The 25603-nt window shown below is 40.8% G+C and overlaps 3 protein-coding genes across 5 annotated transcripts; 2 read left to right on the forward strand and 1 right to left on the reverse strand.

The window, feature by feature from the left end:
- Positions 1 to 384: 384 nt before the first annotated feature.
- cab39l1 (calcium binding protein 39, like 1) lies at positions 385 to 7011 on the reverse strand. The gene is made up of 9 exons (XM_076739575.1): positions 6665 to 7011; positions 5964 to 6108; positions 5695 to 5859; positions 5365 to 5483; positions 4405 to 4573; positions 4258 to 4317; positions 4119 to 4184; positions 3837 to 3980; positions 385 to 3661 (listed from the first exon to the last, which is right to left on the reverse strand). The coding sequence occupies exons 2-9, from the start codon at positions 6075 to 6077 to the stop codon at positions 3470 to 3472; spliced, it is 1029 nt and encodes a 342-aa protein (XP_076595690.1). The 5' UTR covers positions 6078 to 6108; positions 6665 to 7011; the 3' UTR covers positions 385 to 3469.
- Positions 7012 to 9099: 2088 nt separating this feature from the next.
- phf6 (PHD finger protein 6) lies at positions 9100 to 16817 on the forward strand. Of its 3 annotated transcripts, none has more exons than XM_076739897.1 (11): positions 9100 to 9256; positions 11412 to 11573; positions 12107 to 12208; positions 13158 to 13291; positions 13396 to 13442; positions 13542 to 13702; positions 13808 to 13951; positions 14050 to 14154; positions 14255 to 14388; positions 15379 to 15499; positions 15980 to 16817. In XM_076739897.1, exons 2-10 carry the CDS (start codon positions 11442 to 11444, stop codon positions 15497 to 15499), a joined length of 1080 nt encoding a protein of 359 aa, XP_076596012.1. In that variant the 5' UTR covers positions 9100 to 9256; positions 11412 to 11441; the 3' UTR covers positions 15980 to 16817. The 3 variants fall into 3 exon arrangements, with proteins under 3 accessions (XP_076596012.1, XP_076596015.1, XP_076596014.1); XM_076739900.1 differs by having other exon boundaries at positions 9118 to 9256; positions 13548 to 13702; XM_076739899.1 differs by having other exon boundaries at positions 9164 to 9256; positions 11421 to 11573.
- Positions 16818 to 18412: 1595 nt separating this feature from the next.
- On the forward strand, positions 18413 to 25076 carry hprt1 (hypoxanthine phosphoribosyltransferase 1). The gene is made up of 9 exons (XM_076739902.1): positions 18413 to 18644; positions 20961 to 21067; positions 21537 to 21720; positions 22748 to 22813; positions 23329 to 23346; positions 23437 to 23519; positions 23692 to 23738; positions 23884 to 23960; positions 24104 to 25076. The coding sequence occupies exons 1-9, from the start codon at positions 18597 to 18599 to the stop codon at positions 24149 to 24151; spliced, it is 678 nt and encodes a 225-aa protein (XP_076596017.1). The 5' UTR covers positions 18413 to 18596; the 3' UTR covers positions 24152 to 25076.
- Positions 25077 to 25603: the final 527 nt, after the last annotated feature.

A 25603-nucleotide genomic window follows, 5' to 3' on the forward strand; every position in this document is an offset into this window, starting at 1 on the left:
ATTGCAGAGAAACTAAATGATTTTCATCATCAATGTATCTCTCTGTTATTATTTGATTCATCATTTAAGCTTAGAAAATGTGAGAAAAATCTGCTAAAAAAAATGCCCACCAGAATTTCCCAGAACCCAAGTTCGAGTTTTCTTTGTCCAACGTTCCCAAAGGTTAAGAAACCTTCTGTGCTCACCAATATCACAAGCATGTAAAACAAAGACAAACAGCAAATCCTCTGAATGTGCATCACGTGCTGGTATTAATGTGAGGCTGGCAAACTACACGTACCAGCCAGAAGGATTACGGTGGTGTCTTGCCCTAACAGAAGCAACCAAACTAACAGGAGTGACAGGAAGATGCTGGTCAACCGAACTGCTGAAGCCACACAGAAATAAATTGCCATAAAGTTTTATTTTCATGAATGCTTTCACACTTTTATCCTTTATAAAGTTATGTACATATAATTCGCTCCCATGGTAAATAAACAAAATATCCAAAGTGTGGAAAGAGAAGGGGGGGGGAAAAAGAAAGGCAATGGAGTAAAAAAGTAAAGAACAAATATTTAAACAGAAAACTCTAAAATCATGAAATATATAGTGCTGATCTTAAGGAATTTTGGGTTGATGTCTACATAATTTCTCCACTGATTCATATGGTCATAATTAGAGGTAGGGTTATAAAAACATGAAACACTTTGTTTGTACAACTAATAAATGGGGCCAATTGTTGCCAGCAGCGCCCTCTAATGGGCTGACTGTGCACAGCATGCCCTTCCAAAGTGCACCTCATGACTGGACTCAAATTTCAAGAAAGTTTGAGTGCACATTTAGACCAAATTTTAAAAACTCTTTTTGGTGGAAAATGTGAGAGATTTGCCTGTTACATAACTTCAGTTTGTTTGTGTTCCTGGAGAGATTAATGACTACTGTCTACGTGGGTTAAATTCAACGCATTAATATAGTTCTGGAAAATTAGGATTCACAATAAATAATCACAAAGGAGTTGAAAAGTTGATCACCATGAGGATTTTTTTTTTTAAGAAACTCAAACACACTTTCAGACAAACCTTGTTTCATACACCGAGGACATGACAGTGCACTGTGTGCAGGACATCAGTCTATTTAATGTACCACATTCACAGCAGATTTATCAAACTATTCTATGGATACCTTAAGGCCTGATGTTTGATGTATTCTTTTAAAAAGCCAATTAACCACATCAGAAAAACTACTGAGTGTGGTCTTAAATCTCTATTAAAAAATATACATTTACACTCACAGGATCATATTGGAGCATAATGCAGTTGGAGATAAAGCTACATTACACTACATGTGAGTCTGAGAAATGAACTAATGATGCATTTGGGACTTGAATATCGACTTTGGTTTAAAAACAAATAAAGAGGTCTGCAATTTTACATAATCATTACGATCCATTAAATGTCTTTAAATAAGGCAACGTTCATTACGAGGTACCACACTGCAATTCATTATGAATTAACGTTGGTGTGGCACCACCAAATGAAATATTTCAGTTTAAAAAACTAGTTTTCTATTGTGAAAACCAGGTCGCAGTCCCTGCTCAAGTTTGAATATATATCCCAAGTCTCTGCATGCATACAAACCACTGTTATGTCGTTTGAAATGTCAAATAAAATGTCTCGTCTAAGAAGGAAAGGAAAGAGAACACAGCATTTGCAAACTCAAATCCCATGAGGTATATACTAGAAGACTGTGCGAACAGACAACATATTTCTTGAAATCCCTAATATGCCATTTCACTGACAATGGCATAAGTAAGGCAATTATTTCAACAGAAGTCTAAAGAAATATAACTAATCAGTGTTGCATGTGAGGAACTCAATAAATTCAGTGCGTATCATCCAAAACAAACTCATTCTTGTTTTAACAGTGCATGTGGTTATTATCGGCTAGGAAGTGCTTTCTGATGCATCACAGGCATGTCACAGTGTGCTCTATTCAAATCTATTATTATAGTCAGAAAAGAACCATAGACAGAAACATGACGTTTCAAATCCCATGTGTGTTTGAGCACCTGCCACCAACTCTTCTTTTCACACTGTTTGGTGTTGAAGTCACTAACTGTATGGATGGATGGGAGTTCTTGTTTACGTGAGATGAAGGTGATCCAGTTAATTTTAGCCAAATATTCCACTCAAATACAACTGCCCAGTTCTCTAAATCAGGTAATCAGATGATCAATATGTGTCAGATGAAAACGAAATGAGGGAGATTACGCAGGAAAAAGCAATCCCTCATGGACGTTAGCGTTTGTACGACTAGAATAGATTTACAGTGTAACGTACTTATGATGCATCCCAACACCTCCGTGTAAACTGCAATATTATTTCTCGCGTTATGCAGTGCTTATGATGTCAAGGACAAATGCCTAACGTGGCATACATCAAGTAGTTTAAAACCTCATGAACTGTTAGTTAAATCATTGTTTAAAATGAACTGTCGCTATCTGTGCTCAGTGTGTGAGGATGAAATGGAGTGCTCCTAGGGACATCAATCGGTATATCCTGGCTGTCCATTTTAGCGGTGAACGGATGGCTGGTACCCTGCAGCATTATCTGATGCCTTGTTTCTATTTCAGTCATGTAAGCCTCGCTGAACACAGCCTCAAAATCACACAGCACAATTAATTGATTCCTCTATGGTTTTGATTTTCTCTTCCTGCGCCAGCTAATGCATTGGCAAGTACAACACTGCAGGATCATTTCTGACCTGTGTAACCCCATACATGTATCCAAAGGCCTAATGACTAGACATTAATCACCAAAAAATGACCACGTGCTGACCTGGCCGATACGATCCACATGTCACACTTCCAAAGCTGTATTTCTAAAGATCATTTAAGTCCCTGCACAACACGACAGCTTACAACAAGGCAAAAAAACCAAAGCTATGCAATTAATCAGACTAAACAACGTTCAGAGAGAAGAGTTACTGTATGTTTTAAACTGTTTACCATGAAGATACATTAGAAAAATAATATATTTACTTCTCCTCAGCTTGTCAGTCTCTAAAATATAGACAGGTTTCTGAGACAGACTTTCAAGAACACCTCAGAGCTCACGTTGGCTGTGACTGGGGTGATGTTTTTGTCATTCTAAGGTCTCTACCAGCAACAAAGTATGTGAAGGGTAACAGTTTAAAGGTCCAACATAACAAGAACAGACTAGGTGCATTTCATTATTACTAAAGCAGAAGCACTACGGTTTAAATAACAGTTCTTGGCCCATTCAGGTTGCTGGATGGAAATCACCTCCACATCCACGCAAAAAAAAGAAACAGAAAATGAAGGAAGTAATCTTTACTTTTTTCCTATATTTCGTAGTTAATATTAAATCTTAATGAAGCATGTCTTTTAGACTCTCCTTTAGCCCTCTGCAGCTCCAGCCACCACCTGTACATCTGACCACCTGATGGAGCAGCGGCCGCTGCCGCTGCCTTAAGCTTCCTCCGGTGCCGTGGGCCTCTTCAGGTCGCGGATTTGCTTTATCAGATAGTTCTTCTCGTCACAGAACTGCTCATCCTCTGATCTGTCGGTCTGGAAGTGGCTCAGGAACTCCACAAGCTTGGTCTGGTTCTTCAGCAGTATGTCCAGCACGGGCTGAGTCTTGTTGGGGTTTGCAACAAACACCTTTTTAAAAAGGAGAGAGAGAGATTCTATGAACTTCTCTCTTTCAACATTTTACTGACTAATATCAGAAGAATTCAGCAGCAGACTTTTTCTTAAAAGACATTTAGCATTTCACAGCACAACTAGGATTATACAGCAAATTACTGCACTGACGAGACATGTTTTATGTGCACACCTTGAATACATGGAACGCTTCAAACTGGATGTTTCGGCTGTTGTCTCTTAGCATGTTCATCATCAGCTTCAAGTTCTCTGCCCGACTGATGTATTTTGTCATGACAGTGAAGTTGTGTCTATCCAGGAGAAGTTCCCCAAGGAGCTGAAAGACGGTGCAGAATTCAATAAAGACCTTGTTAATTTCAGTGAACAATCATGTAAAGTAAGTGACTATGACAGTTACACTTGTATCTGTAGCCAAATAAAAGTTTAACAGCAGTGTTGATTTGAGAGCTTTTACCTTCAAAGACTGTCGTTTGGTGACGTAGTTGTCTGAATGCAGGAGCTTCTCATATTCTGTAAAAACCTGATGAACATGTTAAAAGTATGTTAGGCTCATTCTTTCAATTTGAGATCATAATCCACACCAGAAAGCTCACCTTGTCATAATTGTTCTCCAGGAAATCTGCGCACATAATCTTGTGTCTTGTGAGGAGATCCTGAGAGGGAACAGAAGAGACAAAGAAATCAGATAAGAACTGTCTGTATGAAGCTCCCGGAAACAGAAACAAAATATGGCCGTGTACCTTGAATGAGGCGAAAGCGTCTGAGGCGATGTCAAAGGTTGAGAGCTCCACGTAGCGGAAGAAGTGGTAGAATTCTCCAGAGAAGAGCACAGTACGTGCCAAAGGCTCATGACGCAGGCACTCTCTCAGCATCATTCCACAGTTCAGAGCTACTTCTGCACTCTCATATCTGTACAGGTTAATACATGTCGGGTCCAGGTCAAGTCATTTATAGCCAGTAACAAAACAAACAATGAAGATATAACGCAGACAAAAAGAGCAAATAATCAGAGTCATTTAGAAAATACACCCGACATACTTTAACACTGATAATCTGACTTTAAGTGTCTATTTGTCCAGATAAACGTGATATTTTCTAGGCCTAATTTTTTATGGTGATGTATTTTTGTTGTGCCTGGAGATAGCCATGAGAAGAATCATCGAACACGTCAATGTTAAATGTCAGATTTGGCCATCTCTGACAATCAAACTGAAGGGTCCTCTTTATATACATGATATTTAGGTACAAAGTTCAAAAACATAGCAAGAGAAATCCATTGCGGAAGGGCAACTGGCATAGCATTTGATCCACTTGCAGCAGCCTCAATCGACCATAACACAGTACAGCTGTAAGACATTTTGCTCTTTGAGTGGGTAGGATGACTCAGTTTTCTACAGCAGTAAAATCAGCTCTACCATCAGTCTCTTCATCTACATGTTCAACCCAGAGGTGAATGCAACAAGTTCGCGCTCGTTCCTCTGGGAGTTGTTGAAACACATACTGGCTCACACAGAAAATCATGAGGCATGTTGAGGGAAGGTGATATCACCAAAAAAGTTTTTAAAAAGTCACAACAGCAAAATAATTTGTCTACAGTTTACGAGTATCTAAGGACGAACTTGCCCTTGTACATAAGCGTACTTATAAAGCTCTTACATCAAACATGTATGAGTTCCTGTATTGTTGAAAGATGAACTTACCCTTTCAGAAGCATGAAGAGGATCTGTGGGTGTGTAGAGATGTATTCTACCGTGGGTGTACGGGTGCCAATCTGACGTCTCACAATATTGCTGAACAAATGAACCACATCCTTCTTCCCCTGTGTAACAAAAAAAAAAGAAAAAAAAGAAGAAGCACTCAGACAGAGGAATGGTCGACTGGGTGCTGATGATATGCAGAGACATTTCTGCTTTGGGCACAGATGTTCTAATCAGGCATGCACACCCCCACTGACAATGTGCTGTCTACCAAAGTGATCAATACTTCTTGCACACATAAAATCATCACAGACATAAGTGCATTTTCCCCACCTCAAAATCAATCCTCTGCAGGTTTGCAATGAGTGCAATGAGGAGGTTGGTGTTGTACAGCTCCTGTGCCAGCTGAGCCACCGCTTCAGTTTGAGGCTCCTTGTCACCTGTTCCACTAAGTATCTCCTTCAGTGAAGCCAGATTTTTAGACGCCTCCTCTGCAACCTTAATGGTGGTTAAACAGGAAAGGGCTAAGACCATCAGCTGATGTTTTACAATAAGAGCCATATTTCAAGTAGAAGACAGTCAGAAGAAAAACCACTGCTGACCTTTTCGCACTTTTTGTCCCCAGCATCCAGCTTTTCCATATATGCCACATTCTCTTTCAAACTCTTCACTATTTCAGCTGGACTCTTCTGAGACTTCCCAAAAGGAAAAGGCATGGCTGAAGTCTGGTAACCCAAGCCCAAATCTCTGATGAAAGAAAACACTGTTTCAAATAACTATGATTTCCAATTAAAGCAACACAACTTCCTGTAGCTCTTTGCATCAGGAAATGGCTGAAACACTCTCACCTGAAGAGAGCAGGGACAGAGGCAAGTTAGATACACTGTCGACATTCAAAATTCAACTGTTGATTAACACTGTTTAAAGCCATCACAGCACAGCTAGCTAACGCTGCTAGCGTTACTTTAGTCAACCTAACCCTGTCGCCAAAGATAATGCGGGTACATTGGAAGGACCGCTGACATTTCTGGGGTGTGTTTGCGCTTAATTAATAGTTTCTGCAAGTTTACACTGGCACTAAATGCTGACTTTCTCACCGAAAGAAGGATATATCGGAGATTAAGACGTTAAAAATGTCAACGCTAAAGATACAGCAACATTCTTCAGCAAAGTTCAGTTAGCTGGTGACCTAGTTAGCTGTGACTTTACAAGAAACAAGCGTCAGTAAGTGGACAGCGAGTACCGTGGAAAACACACACACAACACAGCGCTGAAATAACCAGGTCAGGCTTTCAAGACTCACCGAGTGAACTCTAGTTTTGAAGCTGAAGGAGGCTCGGTGGCTAAAGGTTAGCTAGCAGGCTAACAAGTTGTCCCCACTTTCTTTTTCCACTGTGACGCTAGTTTGAAATGTCTGCAACGTTATCTGAGATCTGTGGCTGTGGCTATCTAACGTATACTAATTGTAGCTACAAGTTGCTCAATCGGACGACCTTCATAGCTGTGATATTTCATGTAAATCTCTCGACTCGTGACCGCCTGTCACCTAACTTGCTAGCTCCCTAGCTAGTTGTAAAGAGAGAGTTGCTGGGCTGGCCTGTCTGACAACTTCATTTCCCTGTTCTCTTCTGTTGAAACTCCCGTCCTCTCTTCATCCCGGGGACACTGGGCGGCTATGTTTTGCTTTACAAAATGACTGGCACTAATTTTACCCAATCACTTTGACCGAAGTGACGAAGTAGAAACGCCCTCTCCGCTGTCGGTGCGCGTGTTTCATGGCTCGCAAATTTCGTGTGGGTGGACATATTAGAGACTACACAGAAAGCTAGCCCCGCCGGACTGCCCTGTAAGCTTAATCAAGTGCATCTACATCATGAGAAAAAGGGCAAAGAAATCAAGTTCTGAAATATTGAGACTTCATGACAGTCTTTAGCGTATGGAAACTAACTTTTACAAACAATCGTAGAATGCAAAAGCAATATAGTTTGTAAAGCACAGAAGAACACATGCACCAGTTACTATTACGTGTTACTGGTAGTAATTTTCCTAATCAAGCCTGCAACATTAATGCAACATATAATTGTATATATTAATCTTTGAAGATAAATCATTAATATAGATTGGCCACAATGTCATCTCTCTCTCTCTCTCTCTCTCTCTCTCTCTCTCTCTCTCTCTCTCTCTCTATGTATATATATATGTCAGTTTCCACCTTTAAACATTTCTTTTTCTTTAAACATACTTGCTGTCACGATTTACATACATAACATGCTGCAGAACCACAATGAACATTTTTGGTTGCAATGGCTCCCATATGATGCCCATATTATTACAGATCCACAAACATGCTCCCAGCAACAGTTGATGACAAAAACTGCGGGTTGATATCGCTCTTCAGCATCCTCCAAACATACAGTAAACCAATCCAGATGTTGAAAAAAGTGAAAAGCAGCAGAGGACTTGTGCTCATTATATCATTATGCATCTCTCTGTGTTGTTATTTATACAAAACGTTTCTGAATGGGAACCTTGCTAATATATGCGATTTGTTCTGGACCCCATTTAACAAGTTTGTTTGAAACTGTCACATGCGGTGGTTTGTGGTGTTTAGGGCCTCAGCTCAGGTTCCATACAAACATGATGGCTGTCCTGTCCTTTCCTGACTGTCTTGCCTGTCTAAAATCCTAGACCTACTGGTCAACTACAAGCCTTTCTGGAGGATAATAATGTCCTTCACCTGCAGCAGTCAAGCTTTAGACTTGGTCATACTCCAGTAATGGTGTCACTGACATTGTGTTTGTGACTGTTGACTTGGTTGATAAAAAGCAACATTGTGCGCTGCTCTTTATACATCTTTCCAAAGCTTTGATATCATTAATCATAACACTGTTAAACAAACTGTTTTCCACTGGTTTCGATGAATCTTCTTGCAGGTGGTTCAAATTATATCTTTCCAATAGAGTTTAAACTATTGCTCCCAGTGGCTTCAGCTCAAGTCCAAAGTTGCTGATAAAAGTATTCCATGGAGACCGATCTTAGGACCCCTGCTAATTACTCCATATGCAGAGCAGCATAATAAAATTGTATTTATTTTTGAATTTACTGCAATGTTCATTTTTATGCTGTCACCCATGAACTCCATGGCAAGATTTAACCTGTGAAGGAACAAAAGTTTGCTATTGGTCCCCTATTGACCATCCACTGTGTGTTGTGCACACATCTAACAAGTTAAACATAGATCACACAGAACACAGCACATGAACTCAATAAAATAAATAAATAAAAGAAAAATAATGAGGGCCCCTCCAAAACAGCGTCTTAAGATTAGGTATAACTTAACCTGGGCCTGCAGTATGTGAGTATAGTAAAGTGGTGTAAATTTGCAGCATTTGAAACAAATTTGTAACATTTATAATAAATCTGGAGCATTAAATACCTCTCAGCACTAAATACTTCTTAGTATTTGTGGAAAAAAAAATATGCTTGAAACAACTCTTATATTTATTAAAATCTGACATAACACAAGTGCTTGTCAAACCTCTCTCAAATCTCCATGAAACACGGCCCACCCCTGGGTAATATCTGCTTTTGGGATATTGTTACGTCAAAATGAAAGTACTTTTCATAAGATATTTTTGTAAAGTACTTTCGTTTCCTACACTCACCGACCTCCTGCATCTTTTCACGTTTAAAACATTGCGGCAGACGTAATTCCACATGACTTTTATTGTGAAAGTCACACCAGGAAGTCCTGCCATCTCGGGCACAGCAGCTAGCTTTATGCTAGTGTGAAAAGCTTACGATCACTTCTGAAGGACGGAAAGAAACACAGTCACTGTGGGGAACACTTTTCCATCTTTTCAGCCGTCTCAGCGCGATAAGATTATATTAGAAGGTAAGATGTGAGCTGTGTGTCAGCGGCCGGACGTTAGCCTCGGTGTTTTATGGCCTATTGTCGTTTCAGGCCGTATTGCTGGCGGACAAGCCGAGCTGCTCTCTTTTCACAGGGATACATCACGTATGGCGCTCTTTACTTCGAAACGGTTTGCGAAGACCCGCGCCTGTCATGATAATTTCCCACATTTAAAGGGAAATATTCGCAGTTGTTCGAGTTTGGCCAGAAACATAATGTCGAAGTGTCACATTTTCCTAGCAGCGACCTTTATTTTCGTTCATGAAAAGGCCTTGGGAGAGATTTCGGGGCGTTGAGATGTTCACAGTGAAAATTGTTCTGTTACAGCGAGTTTGGTGGAGAAAGAGACACACACCCCCTTTAATTCAAAAGTTTGCAAGAGAAATTTAAGGCACTTTTTACGTGCCCCTTGTTCTCGTCGCAAATCGACCACAGCCTCGCTATGTGCTACAGGATTGTGATCTGAGAGGATGTGAGTGAGGAGTAGATGTTGAAATAAAGGATATTTGCTGTTATTTACATGTCAGTGCTGTGTGTTTGCACGCTGCCTGCGCCGCTGTGGCCGCCGCAGTGAAATCCTGGCCCTGCTATCATGGCTGGGATGGCTCTATCAAGGCGTCGCAGCACACTGCTATTGTGATTTTAAAAACACCCACTTTCGTTCGTGGACTATTAAGAATTGAATAGATCTCCTCAATCCTCGTTTTTAATGTGTCCGTGGCGCCTCCAGCGCGTGATGGGCACCCTCAAACGGACTGCCTGTGAAGGACAGCACACAATTGGAGGTTTGGTCTACTCCTCTGGAGAAAACAGTGATGAGTTTGCATCCAATCTTGTCTGATTTTCAGCAAAATGTTGCACATCTAAAATGTTTAATTACAATGCAGGTGAAAAGGATTCAATAGCAATAGTATTGTTGAACTCATCCCTAGTAATCAGTATGTCTTCAGTGCTCATCACAACAGTCAGAAATACCAAATTTCCACTCACCAATGTCTTTTTTTAAGACATTAGGGTGGCTGCAGATTGGGACAGACGAGATGTGGGAGAATATCGGAGCAGACTGTGTTTGGAAAATGGGAAACGTGTTGCATCGTTTGCCAGAAACTCCTCATGGGTGGTGTGTCTGTAATTAAAAGTGGCCCCTGTGTGTGTGTGTGTGTGTGAGTGTGAGTGTGTGAGGTAAACTGGGTTGCATCAGATCTGATCCTCCAGGTTCAGTCCTGCTACTGATTTCCCTTCCTCTTCCTGTTTAATCTGATTTAGATCTGGGATGACTGGTGGATGTCATTAATTGCCAGGCGATGTTGTCCACGACGGCCATGTTTAATGATGAAATATAGACATTATTGATTAGCCTCCTCAAGCAAAAGCAGGATCTGACAAAATACTAGCAAAGGTCAGCAACTTAAAGGTACACTTACTCTGTGGATTTTAGTGTTCGTACTACAGAAAGTCTCCACGGCACAGTCTACCAAAAGTGAGAGTCAAGCTGCAGCAGATTGTGTGGCCCCGTGTGTGATCCATCAGAGGCTGCTCGTTTCAGGACACAGGGCTCTTCTGATGGGACTTCAGTCGCTCTCTTCTGGGCTCACTTGCAGTAGTAACTGAGTTTTGTTTCCAGCTGTTTCTGGGAAAGGGCTTCGAATGGCTCCTTTCCAAAGAGTTTCCTTCATTATTTCACAATGCTCACATTTAGTTGGTGAACAAACTTGATGTCTGGAACACGGTTTGCTCTTTAATAACTGAAGCTGTAAGGGATGTTTGGCAGCTCTTACAGCTCAGATTTAAAAATGTTTTTCCTCACTTATGACACATTCATAACAACCACTCAAAACTCTGCTGTTATATTACCTTACTGCTAATATGTTATGCCATTCATGTTTTTTATGTAGTCACTGAGGACACTGGGCATCGCCTACATGCTGTAGGCATTTAAAATTCTTACAGCATCCAGTTGGAATCAGATTTTGGGATTATGAACGAGGTGTATGACGAATACACCAATGTGTATGAAAGCTGTTCTGATGAAATTGCAGAGGACTTGGCTTTGATAATATCTATTTAAAAGGATCTGCCAGTTTATGTAAGGCAACGTTATCTTGTCATTCTCACCTCAACTTTTTTTTTTCATCAGAAACTTCAGCAAACAGCAAAGCCTTTGGTCATGTCAGGACAGAGGAAAGGAGCTGCAGCGCGGCTGCCTAAATGTGCCTTCTGCAGAACCAACCGGGACAAGGAGTGCGGCCAGCTGCTAGTGTCCGACAGCCAGAAGGTGGCAGCCCACCATAAGTGCATGGTGAGGAGAGCACATCGTTCCCGACCCTTTGGCCTCAGAGCTTTCAGGACACAGTCATGCGTGCTTGCAACCCTTGTCACATATGTAGAATAGTGAACGGTCCAGCCAGCAGTGCTTTGATGTTATTTCATTTGTTTCTAAGTGGAAGCATATTAAAATATCCATTTCATAAAGCAAAAAGGAGAAAAAACTTTTTTTAAAAAAAAGGCATAATAAATTAGTTTAGCAGAAATGAATGATTTATCTTCCTGAAATAATCTTGAAAGGCTCCAGATTTGTCTTTTATCCCCTGGGTGATCCTGACCTCTGGGTTAAGAAAACTGCTCTCCAGGCTCCGACATAGCATTCAGAAAGAAAAAAAAATGACATGCAGGAATTTATGATCAGTTTAATCGCCATGTGATCAGCCCTGATGTTAACACATCAGTAGTCAAGGGAAATGAAAATTCAGATATTGTCCATATCATCATCATGATCGTCATCATCATCATCATCATCATATCAACAAACCAATTCCTACTTTTTGTACGCAGCTCTTCTCCTCTGCCCTGGTCACATCTCACTCTGACAGCGATAACATTGGAGGATTTTCCATTGAGGATGTGAAAAAGGAAATCAAGAGGGGAAATAAATTGGTAAGTACCTCCTTTCCTTCTCAGTGCAGCGTTAATGGCAGAGGCATCACAGGGCCACCAGGCTGAGCTTTGGGGCTCCTGTGAGATGTTGTTGTGTGGACTGGACGGAACATTCTGTGGCTCATTATTCAGATGGGCTCTCCATGAGACGCTCCAACTGCTCTAACACTGGCAGCATCGATGTGTATGTCAGACACTGACTGTTCACAGTCGCTCTGTCTGGAAGGCTGAGCTGCACTAAAATGTTTTTTATTTTTTTCCCGTATGTGAATTTCAGAGGAGTCTGACACTGGAATTTAATGTGATTATCAGCATTGTTAATCTAATGAGCACGTCATGTGTTTTTGCTCAGTTTCATGATGTTCACAGTTACTCTTTCACAGCCGTTCATGCCACGATGTATGACACTTTAATACTATTCTGTTTATCCATATATCGACAAGTACAGTGTTATTATTATTTATACACATGACTCTTAGCAGTATGCTGTCTTCAATTCACATAGATTTATTTTTACTTTCATCCACTGCAACCTATGCATACCAGTGTTTTTTCATTGAAATCTATCAACGAGTGTTTTCCTTATATGCTAACAGATGATACATATGATGAATTAGAAATGTTCAGTTGTATTCTACAGTTACTGATAATTATCTTTTCTCTGTATAATCTTCCTTGCTGAATGTAATTCGATTTTCTTCAGCAACATTCTAATTTTCCCCACAGGGACGATCGTCTTCATGATGTTTGCGTCTGTTGTTTCAGACACTTGTGTCTGTCAGAGCCCGGCGATCTCTGGAGAGAAATTATTCAATTATTACCCACACTGTAAAAATCACATTTCACATTACTAATTGACAAATCACTTACTAGTTGTCCAGCATTTTGAATGAAGTGGAGCTGCGTGTGCTCGGCCCTTTTTCTGAAAGATGTCGGCCTGTTTCATCAGATGTGTTCTTCGTGTCACCGACCGGGTGCTACCATCGGCTGCGATGTGAAGACGTGCCGGAGGACGTATCACTATTACTGCGCCGTGAAGGACAAAGCCCAGATCAAAGAGAATCCCTCACAAGGGATTTACCTGTAAGCAACTTTCCCTTTGAACTCCTCCACACAGGAATCTACAACGAGTAAAGCCCCTTTCCATTCATGTTGAATTGAAATGGATTTCTTTTGCTCCCTAACAGTGTTTACTGTCGCAAACACCGGGATGCTTCTCAGGATGGCATTCAAGGTGAAGTAACATCTGATACACCACCAGACGCCATGTAACACATAATATTCAAGGCAATGATTGTCTAAATCGTTGTAACGATAAACTCTAATACCACAGATGAAGAGGGGGGTGTGGCCAATCATTCCGACTCGTCGCCTCCACAGAGTAGGGGTAGAGGAAGGTTTGAGAAGGCCCGAGCCAAGGTCGGTTCTCGCGGCCAATCGGAAGACTCCCGCTCCACTTCCTCACAGGCTGCGGACGAGGAGAGCTCCTCCCACGTAAGGCAACACATCTGTTCACGAATGCCATCGGTGAGATTCACCTGAACGGTCCGTTTGTTGCGTGTGGCCTCTTGTTTTTGAGCGTTGTTCCCTGTGTTCTAGCGGGACAGGTCACCTCTTCGGGCCAGCCCGGGAGACGGCGGCCAGCGCTGTGGCTTCTGTCACGCTGGTGACGAAGAGAATGAAACCAGGGGCATGCTTCACACTGATAACTCCAAAAAAGTGGCTGCACACTACAAGTGCATGGTAAGACTGTTGTGTGTTTGTTATGAACTTTTCACGCTGTAAATGTGCAGGTGCAGTAACACCGCTCGCATCCGTCTGCAATATCTGATCCCTCCCAGCTTTTTTCATCGGGGACGGTGCAGCTGACCACTACATCACGGGCTGAATTTGGAAACTTTGACGTGAAAACAGTCATCCAGGAAATCAAGAGAGGGAAAAGAATGGTGGGAAGATTTGTCTAACTGAAGCTTTAAAAACAACTTATCATTTTTGACAGAATAAAACAAACATATTTTTTTGTTGTTTGTTTGTTTGTTTTTCCAGAAATGCACACTCTGCACTCAGTTGGGTGCTACAATTGGGTGTGAAATCAAGGCATGTGTGAAGACCTACCACTACCACTGCGGCCTGCAGGACAAAGCCAAGTACATTGAAAACATGGCGCGTGGCATCTACAAGTGAGCTCAGCTTCCACAGATTTCTGCAGACAAACACATTTGCGGTTGAAAACAACCCACTGTCACTTCACAACCAGATTCATCCGCCATCATTTCACCATATTATTATATTACACATTTTTTACATTCAATTTTCGCTTTATATTTACAGTAATTGCTGCCACAACATCATTTGCATTTTGATGTTAAATTGACATATGATCAGCAAGATTATTATTATTATTATTATCGTAAAGGTTGCCTTTCTTGATTCTAATTAGATTTTAATTTATATGTGAAAATATGATGATATGATGTTTATCTTCCACAGCTGAAGAAAACTATAGTCATGGTCTTTCAAAGCTGGATCACAAAGCTAATTCATGCCTTTCAGAGGCTGCTTTCGTCAGAGTGATTTGTAGATAATCAATTATATTTTGTACTCTCATAATCTTGACTGTATTAATTATAGAAGTGAGGTTTATTTCACAACAAATGACAATCCTAAACCGCATCCCCCCCCTTTCCTCTCAAAGCTCCAGTCACGGCTAAGCATGAGAGCGAGAGTAAAGGTGCCCTCAGGAGTTTTCCTGTAAACAAAGCTCTGTTTAGATTCAGTGTTGCTCAACAGAATGTATGAGTGTATGAGTGAGGCCGGACAAAAGCGTTGCATGCATTCATTTCCTCACGAAACATGTGCAGAGCCATTTTTTTTAATATTGTAGATTGCACATGGTTTACATCCATGTTAGGTAACTTGCAGTCCCCCTGTCTCCAGCCTTTATGACGTCTACACTACCACAGCCAGCTGATAATCAGTGGAATAGCATGAATCCACCAGCAGGAATGTATATTGCATCTCCCATGTGCTCGCATGAATGCATGAGCTCCTTGTGCGTAAAAACATTTAACATATTTAGACTTTGACTGAACCACATGTGCAGAAAAACTAATCACGGCTTGGTTATTACTGTGTTTTACAAGCCCTGATGTGTGTGCTTGTGTTTTTAGACTTTACTGTAAGAACCACAGTGGCAACGAGGAGAGGGATGAGGAAGACGAGGAACGAGAGAATCGCAGTAGAGAGAGGGCAGCGATTGACCACGGACGAACACAAGTCAATGGCAACTAGGTACATTATAATTGGAAATGATTGTTTCACACAAAAAGTTGTTCAAGGTCCATTGTGGAGGATTTATTGGCATCTAACAGTTAGGTTTCAGATGGCAACCAGATGAATAGGCCTTGCCTCACCCCTGCCTTTCCAGGCTGTGTGTAGAAGAAGCTACAGTGGCTGGAAAACTGGCAAAAAACACAAAAGGCGCTCTCTAGAGTCAGTGTTTGGTTTGTCCATTCTGGGCTACTGTAGAAACATGGCAGACCCGCTCCCTCTGTAGATATAAAGAGCTCATTCGATCACTCACTAATTAAAACATACTTATGAATATTATATTCCACTTCTGCCAGCAGATCACCCTAAATCCTCCACACCTGTCCTTTCAAAACTTGCAAAATGTCCACATTTAATGTCCAACATGAGGTTTCAGTGTTCTGCTAAAGCATCAGAGGCATCGCAGTAAGTGGAATTTGAAAATGTTCTTGTCAATTTCAGGTTGGCCTGATGGATGTGACGTGGGGTGAAAACGGAAGAACTCAAAAACGAGGGAGCGGTATTTTTTTATACTAAATCTTAGCCTACTCATAACGTCGTGGTCTGCAAGCTCCCACGAGTCCGTTACACGGTTTCTTCCAGTAAATGGACAGGATGACCCAATGTGCAGCAGACGTCTTCTTCGCGAGAGCCTGTTTTGAGTTGGCTGGGTGAGCTTTTCACAGACTGGTGGTACTCTGCAGAGCACTGGACTGCTGCAGGATCATGAAAAGCCATGGCCAATGTTTCCCAAGAGTCAGCTTTGGGCTCAATTTCAGATACATGCATTATTGCCGTGAGTAAGAGCTGATGGACTGATGTTTTGATTGTCACTCACTGCCCGCGTCCCCCACAGATTACTCGATCCACACTTGCTGAAATCAGTACATTCTTGCTCTTCCTTAGCTTCTAAAGGACTCACTTTTAAGAGGGGTCTGTTTGTTACTAGTCTCTCTGTCAAGTTGTGCAGTTTGATTACTTTGATTCTGTAATCATGTTTTAAGAATACTCTTTTGATGTTAGCCTTTCTTTCTTGATATGTAATATTTTGCTACTGTATTATCATCATGAGTAATTTTGAATATCTGGATTTCAAACAGCCACGATTACAAGTTTTGCCAGCATGCACTTGGATCTTTCCACTGTTAAAGGTGGCATTTTTTTTTTTTATTTAGCTGCTAAAGGGCAAAGTAGAGCTCTTTAGAAGAGTTGGCTTGACTTTGTTTGATGTACTGTTACTTGTATCTCGACAAATGTATCCATGAATGATTGGAAATAGAAAAGATTTTATTTTACAACATTTAACGAATGAATCTTGTCTTTCATTTGAAAGTGTGTCCACAGGATACTCAAAGCACAAAGCAGCATTCATGGCTGGTTACAGGGTGTTATACGTGAAGGTTTGAGGAGTGAGGAATGTCACATTGGCTGCAATATCAGAAGGTCAAACCATGCAGCTATGCAAGATTACAGTGGTTGTGTGCTCTCCATCCTCAGAAAGGCTGAACATAATCCCATCCGGAGCATTCCTTCTTCCATTAAAGTGCTTTGTATGGATACATTTGTACATTTAACCTATTTAAATGTACAAATCATATGAACGTATGCAATTCAACATGAGATCCACATCATAGCATCTTATAGTAAGGTCTTGATACACAGTATATGCTGATAGTAAAGATGATGATGTAGTTTATGCCTGAAGTCAACTCATGACAATGTAAGATAGAACATTTACAGTAAAACTAACTGAACAAGTCAGATTTTGGGGAATTACAAACAGGGGACATTGCCTTCTTTGGTAATCCCTCAGATTTTCCAGTGTTATTATTCTTCCCGAACACACTGTCCATATCTAGACGATAATGACGTCCTAAAAAGACAAACTATAATACAGAATTTACATTGATTTTTACAGTATTGTACAACTCAGTTTACCTTATGCTGTGTCCCAATTTCATGGTACATACTAACTATACAATTTCAAGGAACGTACAACATTCAGACAGGAAATGATACATGTGCAGAGGGACATCAGTCAAATTCCAGCTCCAGAGCACCACTGCTAATCAAGCCCAACAAAGAGGAATTTTTCAAAGATTTATTTTGATAGTAAATTATTTATATTTTTTTATAATTATTTTTTACATTTTCAAAGATTTTAATAGTGGAACTTGTTTTAATGTTTAGCAGCTGTGAATAGTTGTGTTTCCTGTCCACCTTGTACTGCGGGACAGATGTCCGGTTTGTCAACAGCACACTGGAGCTAAAACCAGTTTGAGTCCCTTCAGGTGTGAACACATTACAGATTCAAATCTTACTTAGAATAAGTGTGTAGTAGAAATCTGTGACAAGAGCTCAGAAATGATCACTCCTTCGGCTAGCAGACAGAGACAATGATGGTGTCCTACAGAGTCACAAATTCAATACTGGTGGACAACTACTCCTGAGTTGCTGAGACTCCCCAGCCCCCAGAAAAAGCCCCAGGACGTTACCTAAGTGTCTTCAACAGTGGGTACAGCCCTGCCCATAGGTCGTCAAAAATGCATTTCTCTTTGTCCAGCATAGAATGCGGATTGTCTTATCAACACGCTCTCCCGCGTAACACCAATCCTGCTCTGAAAAGGTGTTCAATAGTCGAAAGTCAGGGCCGCCAAGTGCACCCTCACTTTATGAGTCGGATTTATGGATGCTGCTAAACAATGTATTCACTGTCCTGAAGACAGCGGACAGTGACAATAATGAGGTAGATATATAAATATTTTAAATGGATATTGTCGAGTTCAAGTATCTTTGACAGGTCGCTTCACTGCCCAACAGCCCGCCCCCCAATCAATAGGGCGGGACTAACCCGATCCTGCTCATTTGATTTGCCCGCCGCGCTCCTGCGTCATCATACACACAACAGGAGAATAGTAGAGCCGCAGCCCGGAAAGAGACAGAAGCCTCTTGTAGCGACTGAGCTAGCTGCTTCCATGTGTGGGGTGTCACACGGGTGAAGAGTCCGCGAAACCAATCCGAGTATACGTTTCGTTTCATCTTCTCTTCCTGAAGACCACGGTAGACGACATAGAACTGAATGGCAGGGACCAACACGGACATGGCGACATCCAGCTCTTGTGTTGTGGTAAGCCCCCCTCGCATGGTGGGAATGAAATAAGAGCTTGAAGGTGGTCGTGGATTACCTTTACATTCCCCTGGAATAACACGCTATTGATGTGTTTACTAAAGACCTTCATCCACTATAGTTTTTTAGTCGTTAATTACCCGTGTGTCTGCTCTGTATGCACTGTTTGTGTGTGTGTGCTCACCTTGGTAACACGTTTTTGTGTAGATAATGCAGTGTATTTCCTACGTCGATAACGTAGCGTGGCCTGCGGCTATGGTCATAGACACGCGCTCTCCACGCTAGGCGTACGTGACGCAAGAGACGCTTTTGGCTGAACACATTAAAACGTAATGTGGCGGGATTTGTGTCTGACAGCAGGATACAGTCTTAATTAGTATGATTACACGATTATACACGAGTACAATCAGACGGCCCCAAACGCGCGAGCTGCAAACAAGGGGGCGTGTTTGAGCGCGCGCCTCTTTAGTATATGTCACAAATAACAATGTAAATCATCATGTTGATTTGTATAATTGCCATAAGATACAGCTGATTGGCTTCAGACGCATGTCCAAACATAAAGCGTTGGATTCTTGAAGCTTAAAAATGTTAATGTTAATATTTCTTTTGGCGAATCAATAAGACTTAGTGAAATTAACAATTCGAGGAAATGGCATCAACAATCATCAAGGGTTATCCTGGTGCTATGAGTGATGTTAATGCCAGTATTCATGGTTTAAAGCTAAGCCTCCAGCTGCACAGATTTATATGTTGCCACCTTTTAGAGAAAAAGACTTCTTGGTGTCCTTTGTTCAGTTGAACCTTCTCAGAAAGTCATCCCAACCTGAAGTGGAGCAGCAAATGTGCAGCAAGACTTGAATGATCAAAAGACAGCAAGTTTCTGTTTGTTCAGTTTGAGTCTCAGCGCACTTCTGCCACGTGGGATCTGTGTGAACTGTGTGACACTTATTTATTGATAAGTTGACTAGCCTACATATACTGGGATGAGTAATTAAATCGTCAATCATAAACCAAAGTGGCCTTCTTTTCAGCACATTTCCAGCATTTGGAAGCCAGTGTTTGACTGTGATGAATAAAGTCTGGCCAGCAGCCTGGCAGACCCACTTGCTCACACTATAATGAAGCTAATTACACATTTTGCTAAAACAGCACTGGAAGACAGTGGAAGATCCTGTCTCCTGTGCTGCATTTCAAATGAAATTAGCTGTGCAGTGCAGTTCTGCCAAACATGGACTTTGTTTGCGTGAACGCAAACATAGCCCTGACTTTGACCTTGAGACAAGTTCATGCATTCAGTTGTTTTTCATGTTTTACTGTGCTGCTTTGTTTCTTAAATAACAGGCAACAAGCCAGAGTGTAACAGTGGGAAAAAACAAAAAAAACAAACTCCTTCAGTTCATGTTACCCTGAGCACATCTGCTCTGTGTCAGTCATTATTATATGGAATTGAAAGGGTGTAGCCCAAACAGATGGGCACGTTTATTCCATTTTGGCAGACAGAAGGGGAAATGCTTTATTCAAGTTCAACCACATATGAAGTGGAGAATGGGTGCATTGCAGTGGTTAGTAACGCAGTGAGATTGTTGACTTTTGTCCTGTTATAAATGAGTGTGGTCACAGTCACTCACATATTTCCCACAGAACCTCAACTCTGCACCAGCTTCCCAGCTGTCACATGATGCCAGTTGTGCTGTCTGGGTTCATGCGGCATGCAGTTTGAGCTGGAGACGGAAATTTGATTTGACAAAAGAGCAGAAAAACCCCACCGATTTATAAAATTAGGCATAATATGAAATTTCTGGAAAGACAGCACAGTTGCTAATATCTTGCTATTTGGACAACATGTTTACTTAGAAGAGGCCTTCAGTCAGGTCTCGTCTTGGGAAGGATTTGCTGAAATTGTAATGATGATGTTTTGGATGAGACCTGACCACCCTCTAGTTGCAGGTAGCCTACCGGTAACAGCTTCTTTTCAGCCATCTGATTGGCCAATGTGGATTTAGGGTTCCAGTTATATATTGGTGCACACTCTTGACAGTGCTTCAGTTGTGTTTTCATGTTTTTCATATGGACAGATATTTTTTAAAACAGTGCTTGTGTGGATGGGATTTTTTTGAGAACAAAGAAGGAAAAAACTTAAAAATAACCATGTACATGTGGATTAGGCCAGGAAAATAGCCTTCTTTCTGAGAATCTAAGGTTAGTATTTAGCACCACTGACAGCTGCCTGTTGCTTTCTTAACTGTACAGAATCAACCATTGTCCTTGGAGGATGAGATTTTTTTCACCCCTTTTTGTCATATTTTATTTCAGATCAGTGATGAGGAGCAGGGATATGACCTGGACCTTTTCTGCATACCAAAGCACTACGCCTCTGACCTGGAGCGCGTCTACATCCCACATGGACTCATCTTGGACAGGTGGGTTGCCACATTTCATTGTAGTTTGTACCCGGATTGTGAAAATATGATAATTTGTCAGGGGCAACTAAAAGGTGGGTCGTACGAATGATTGGTTGACCAGTCTGTCTTAACAAAGGTGCTGTGGAATGCCGAGATGTTCAGTAACTGGTGGGTCTTAAACAAAATCAGACACCATTTCAAATTTTATTAGATGATGTGAAGTAAGTGATCATATTTTTTCCTCTGCAAATTTGGGATTTGATGATTATTGTGGTTAATCTGTGGGCTTTGTGGTAATTTGGATCACTGGCATTATTATGCTTGAGAGTGGTTTGGAAAAGACGGCTGTGCCTGCTGACTGACACACACACACACACACACACACACACACACACACACACACACACAAAGAAAATGGGAACTACTGCTGACTGTAGCAGAAAACTGAGCTGACTATCCCTCCTCCCTCTCTTTCACGTGACCCCAGGACAGAGAGACTGGCCAGAGAGATCATGAAGGAAATGGGGGGCCACCACATCGTGGCCCTCTGTGTGCTCAAAGGGGGTTACAAGTTCTTTGCAGACCTGCTGGACTACATCAAGGCCCTGAACAGGAACAGTGACCGCTCCATCCCAATGACAGTGGACTTCATTCGCCTCAAGAGCTACTGTGTAATCTTTTTCTTTATTTTGTTGTAGCACTAAAGATGTGCTGTAGTGTTGCTAATTTTTGTTTTGCTCTGTTGGAATGCTTAAAGCTGCCCTGTGGAATGTTTGAGTGTTACCGCTATGAAAGCCATGTTTTTACAATGTTCTTCCCATGCTGTTTCCCTTGTTTGTATCTTGTGTATGTGCACAAGCATGTGTGTGTCAAAACAAATTATTGGTGGTGCTAAGAAGCATATCAGAGTGCCGGCAGAGACAGAAAAGATGAAGACTTGGCTTGCAACTATGCACGTAAACAATGCAGGATAGAAAAAAAAAGTCAAATGTTTTATAAGGAAGGAAATTTATTCTTGACGTTTTTGGTTTCAGCAACCAGATTTCCACCCAAATGTAGCACAAATTGGAACTGAATTTCCAGGCAATCTAAAACACACAAAGCAAATTGGTACCTGTTTCCATCCACGGCCGTAGTGTGAATATTAGGTGTAGACTGAATCAAGACAAATGGCTGCATTTTAAAAACTGCTTTTATCCAAAGCGCTTTGCAGTTTGCTTCATTAAGCCACTTGCATACACACTTTCCATTGAAAGACAGATAAACCACATGCTTCATGTGTGCCATGATTTATTCTTTATAGCTGGGGTTGGTACCATTGGAGAAACAGTAAGCTAGATTTTGAAGGTTAAAAAAAAACCAAAATTCCATCCCCTCCCTTCCTGCCACTCCCCTGAAACAAATGAATGCCATTTTTTTGGTGATATTTGAACATTTTTTCAACTTGTTTTCCTGGATTTCTATTGTTTCCGCACATTTTTTTCAGCACATGAAGCACAAGTGATACACTATGTGTTTTGGTGTGAAACACTGAACATGTAAACATAATTGTCTTCGCTGGATTTGTTCATTTTGGTGCAGTGCACAACAAATGTAGCTGTTTTTGTCATCAGCCTCTATGTCATCAGTTTCATTCCTTGATAGGCTGTCTGCACCTGTACAACATACAATGCCAACACTTCCTTCTTGTCCTCACAGAATGACCAGTCGACAGGTGAAATCAAAGTCATTGGTGGAGATGACCTGTCTACACTGACAGGCAAGGTAAGAAGTCTGAGAGCAGCAACGACGAAAGTAACATTTGTTGTTTAAATGTGATCAATAGTTTTAATAATAAATGACTTGAGAATTGAATGAACTTGAAACGGGAAACACGTTTTTTTGCTCTTATTGTCCATCGTATCGTATCTTTGGTGGCTACTATTTTCAACACGAGCAGACATTAGGATTCTCAAAAATGATGATGGTTTCAAGTCATAATGAATAATGACTGTGCTTTCACACAGTGATTTTGACGCATTTTCTGAACTGTTTGTCAAACTGATGTGGTCATGTGATTAACTGTTGGACGAGGACACACAACTGTCATTATAGCTCTCACAGTTTCCTCCTGGGATCTTTTCACTGATGTAATGTTTCGTCTTTAATGGTGTAATGAAAAGGCCACAGCCACAACATGCAGACAGCTGTCATATTCCTTTCAATTGCGTACAAAGATTAAATGTATCCAGTTCACTGTTTTTCACCAAAATAACAAATTTTCTCTTCTTTTTACACAGAATGTCTTGATCGTGGAGGTATGTACTGAAGTTTCCTCTTAATGATAAAGCAGACCACTCTCTATTCCAAGAACGTTAATACAAGCTTCTCTCATGCTGTGTTTCAAGGATATTATCGACACAGGGAAGACTATGAAGACTCTATTGCAGCTCCTCAAGCAGTACAATCCTAAAATGGTTAAAGTAGCAAGGTAATTTAATCCCTTCAAAACTGCCTCTAAACTATCTTGTTGAATCCTGTGATCATGTTTGTCTGATGATTTATAACAACAGATCGCACTGTCTCAGCCTGCTGTTTGTTATTAGTGTTTCATGCTGCTATACAGTCTTGTGATTAATGATCAGCTTGGCTTCTGTCCTCAGTTTGTTGGTGAAGAGAACACCAAGAAGTGTTGGCTACCGACCAGACTGTGAGTTCAAGACAATCAATGTTTTGAGCAGTGAAATGTAGTACAGTGTACTGGATGTTACACAGTGTAGTTTCTCAATGAGGTTTTGAGGCACACTTTAAAGCTACAAAGACAACTAACTGATTTATTCACCGCTTTCTCTCAGTTGTAGGATTCGAGGTTCCTGACAAATTTGTGGTGGGATATGCATTAGACTACAATGAGTACTTTAGAGATCTAAATGTAAGTATTTTAGATAGATTTGAAAAAGTTAATGAGTAAAGTAGTTATGCTTCATGCGTATTAGACTTTGTACCTGTGTATTAATGGTAGGTCTGACACAATCAATACCCTCTAAAAGTCAATATTCTGCTTTTCTTTTTCAGCATATCTGTGTCATTAGTGAAACAGGGAAGGAGAAGTACAAGGCATGAAGAGACGTCTGCAGCAGTTTTTAACATCCTTTCCTCCTGCAGTTCATTTTATATTTTATGGCTTAATATTTGTGTCATGAAATACTCTGCCTGCTCAGGGTCCCTGAGGATACACTGATAGACTGACAGTTGCATTGCGTGTTTTAGCCAAAATACACTCTAAATTTTACTTTTGAGAAAAGTGGTTGCCTTGGATTGAACCATATCTGGGTTAAACAACGTGGAGCCCAGCTTCACCTGAAATTAGTATAATGCTTTTATGCCCCCTCACTGATTAATTTGCCTTTTTATGTAATGGAGTACTTAATTCAGCACACTGCTGCTAACTTGAAGTACAGTTTCATGGTTGTTGTCCTAAAACCAAATTTGACAACCTCCTTTTTAATGAAATAACATACCAGACTTTAATGTAATTCTGCTTTTGCAAGGAACTCCATAGCTGTTCTACAGGCGCTCTTAAAGAGGATGTTACGTTTTCTTGGAATCTGCCTGTATATTTCGGGACAAAACACATATGTGTGTCACTGTGCTGTGTGATGAGATTTTCTTAAGATACACGAGTGTTGGCTGCTGTCCCTAATTAAACACATGGGCCTGCTGAAGATGAAATATCCTCTTATTTATGAGTGTTCATGAAATCTTTGAACAAAGCACACATGTAGCCAATTTCTTCGTGTAACATAAAAGATCCTTTTTTATGCTGGAAATTCTGTATAGTTTACACATGTGTAAATGTTGAAATCATAGTTTAACTGAAGTTATTCAGTAATACTTGAAAGACTTCATCTGAATCTACCTGTCATGGAATTAGACATGATTATTGCTACTATATAAGATGCTCTCATTCAGTGGTGCCATCACTGTAAACCAGTGTCAACTGAATTTTGCAATACCAGCCATTAAAAGTTCACACCCCTCTTTTTGACCAGTGGATTCTACTACAAAGCTTTGTGTACAGTATAATTTGCATACAATGTAATTTCTTTGCAGTCATTAGTGAAAATACTGGGAAATTCAGTGGTGATGCAGATAAGAGGAATGAGTATTTAGTGATTTAGTATGTGTCATGTCTAGGAGCTAACGAAACTCCCAGCTTTCTAAGAATTTTATAAGCCAAGTCTGGATGAGTCACGTGTAGTTGTCATCTGAGGCTGACTCCCAAGCTGCTTATATGTCAAACAGAGGACATGTTGTCCACTGTGTAACCATTCACAGAGTCCAGAAAAACACAGTTGACTCAATTACCTGCTGAAAGACATTTTTCTTGTTGAACAGATGTTGACTGCAAAGCACATTTTTCTCACACTCATCTTTGAATCCATCCAATTATTATGTGAGCTTGTTTGAAACCATTCCATGTATTTCTTGATTGCAAGTCAAGAAAACTTCAATATGGGACAATTGAATAAATTTCTGCATCATTTTGTTCATTCATGTTCTCAATGAAAACGT

The sequence above is a fragment of the Chaetodon auriga genome, chromosome 9 (genome assembly GCF_051107435.1).
Source record: "Chaetodon auriga isolate fChaAug3 chromosome 9, fChaAug3.hap1, whole genome shotgun sequence".
NCBI classification, from domain to species: Eukaryota; Metazoa; Chordata; class Actinopteri; order Chaetodontiformes; family Chaetodontidae; genus Chaetodon; species Chaetodon auriga.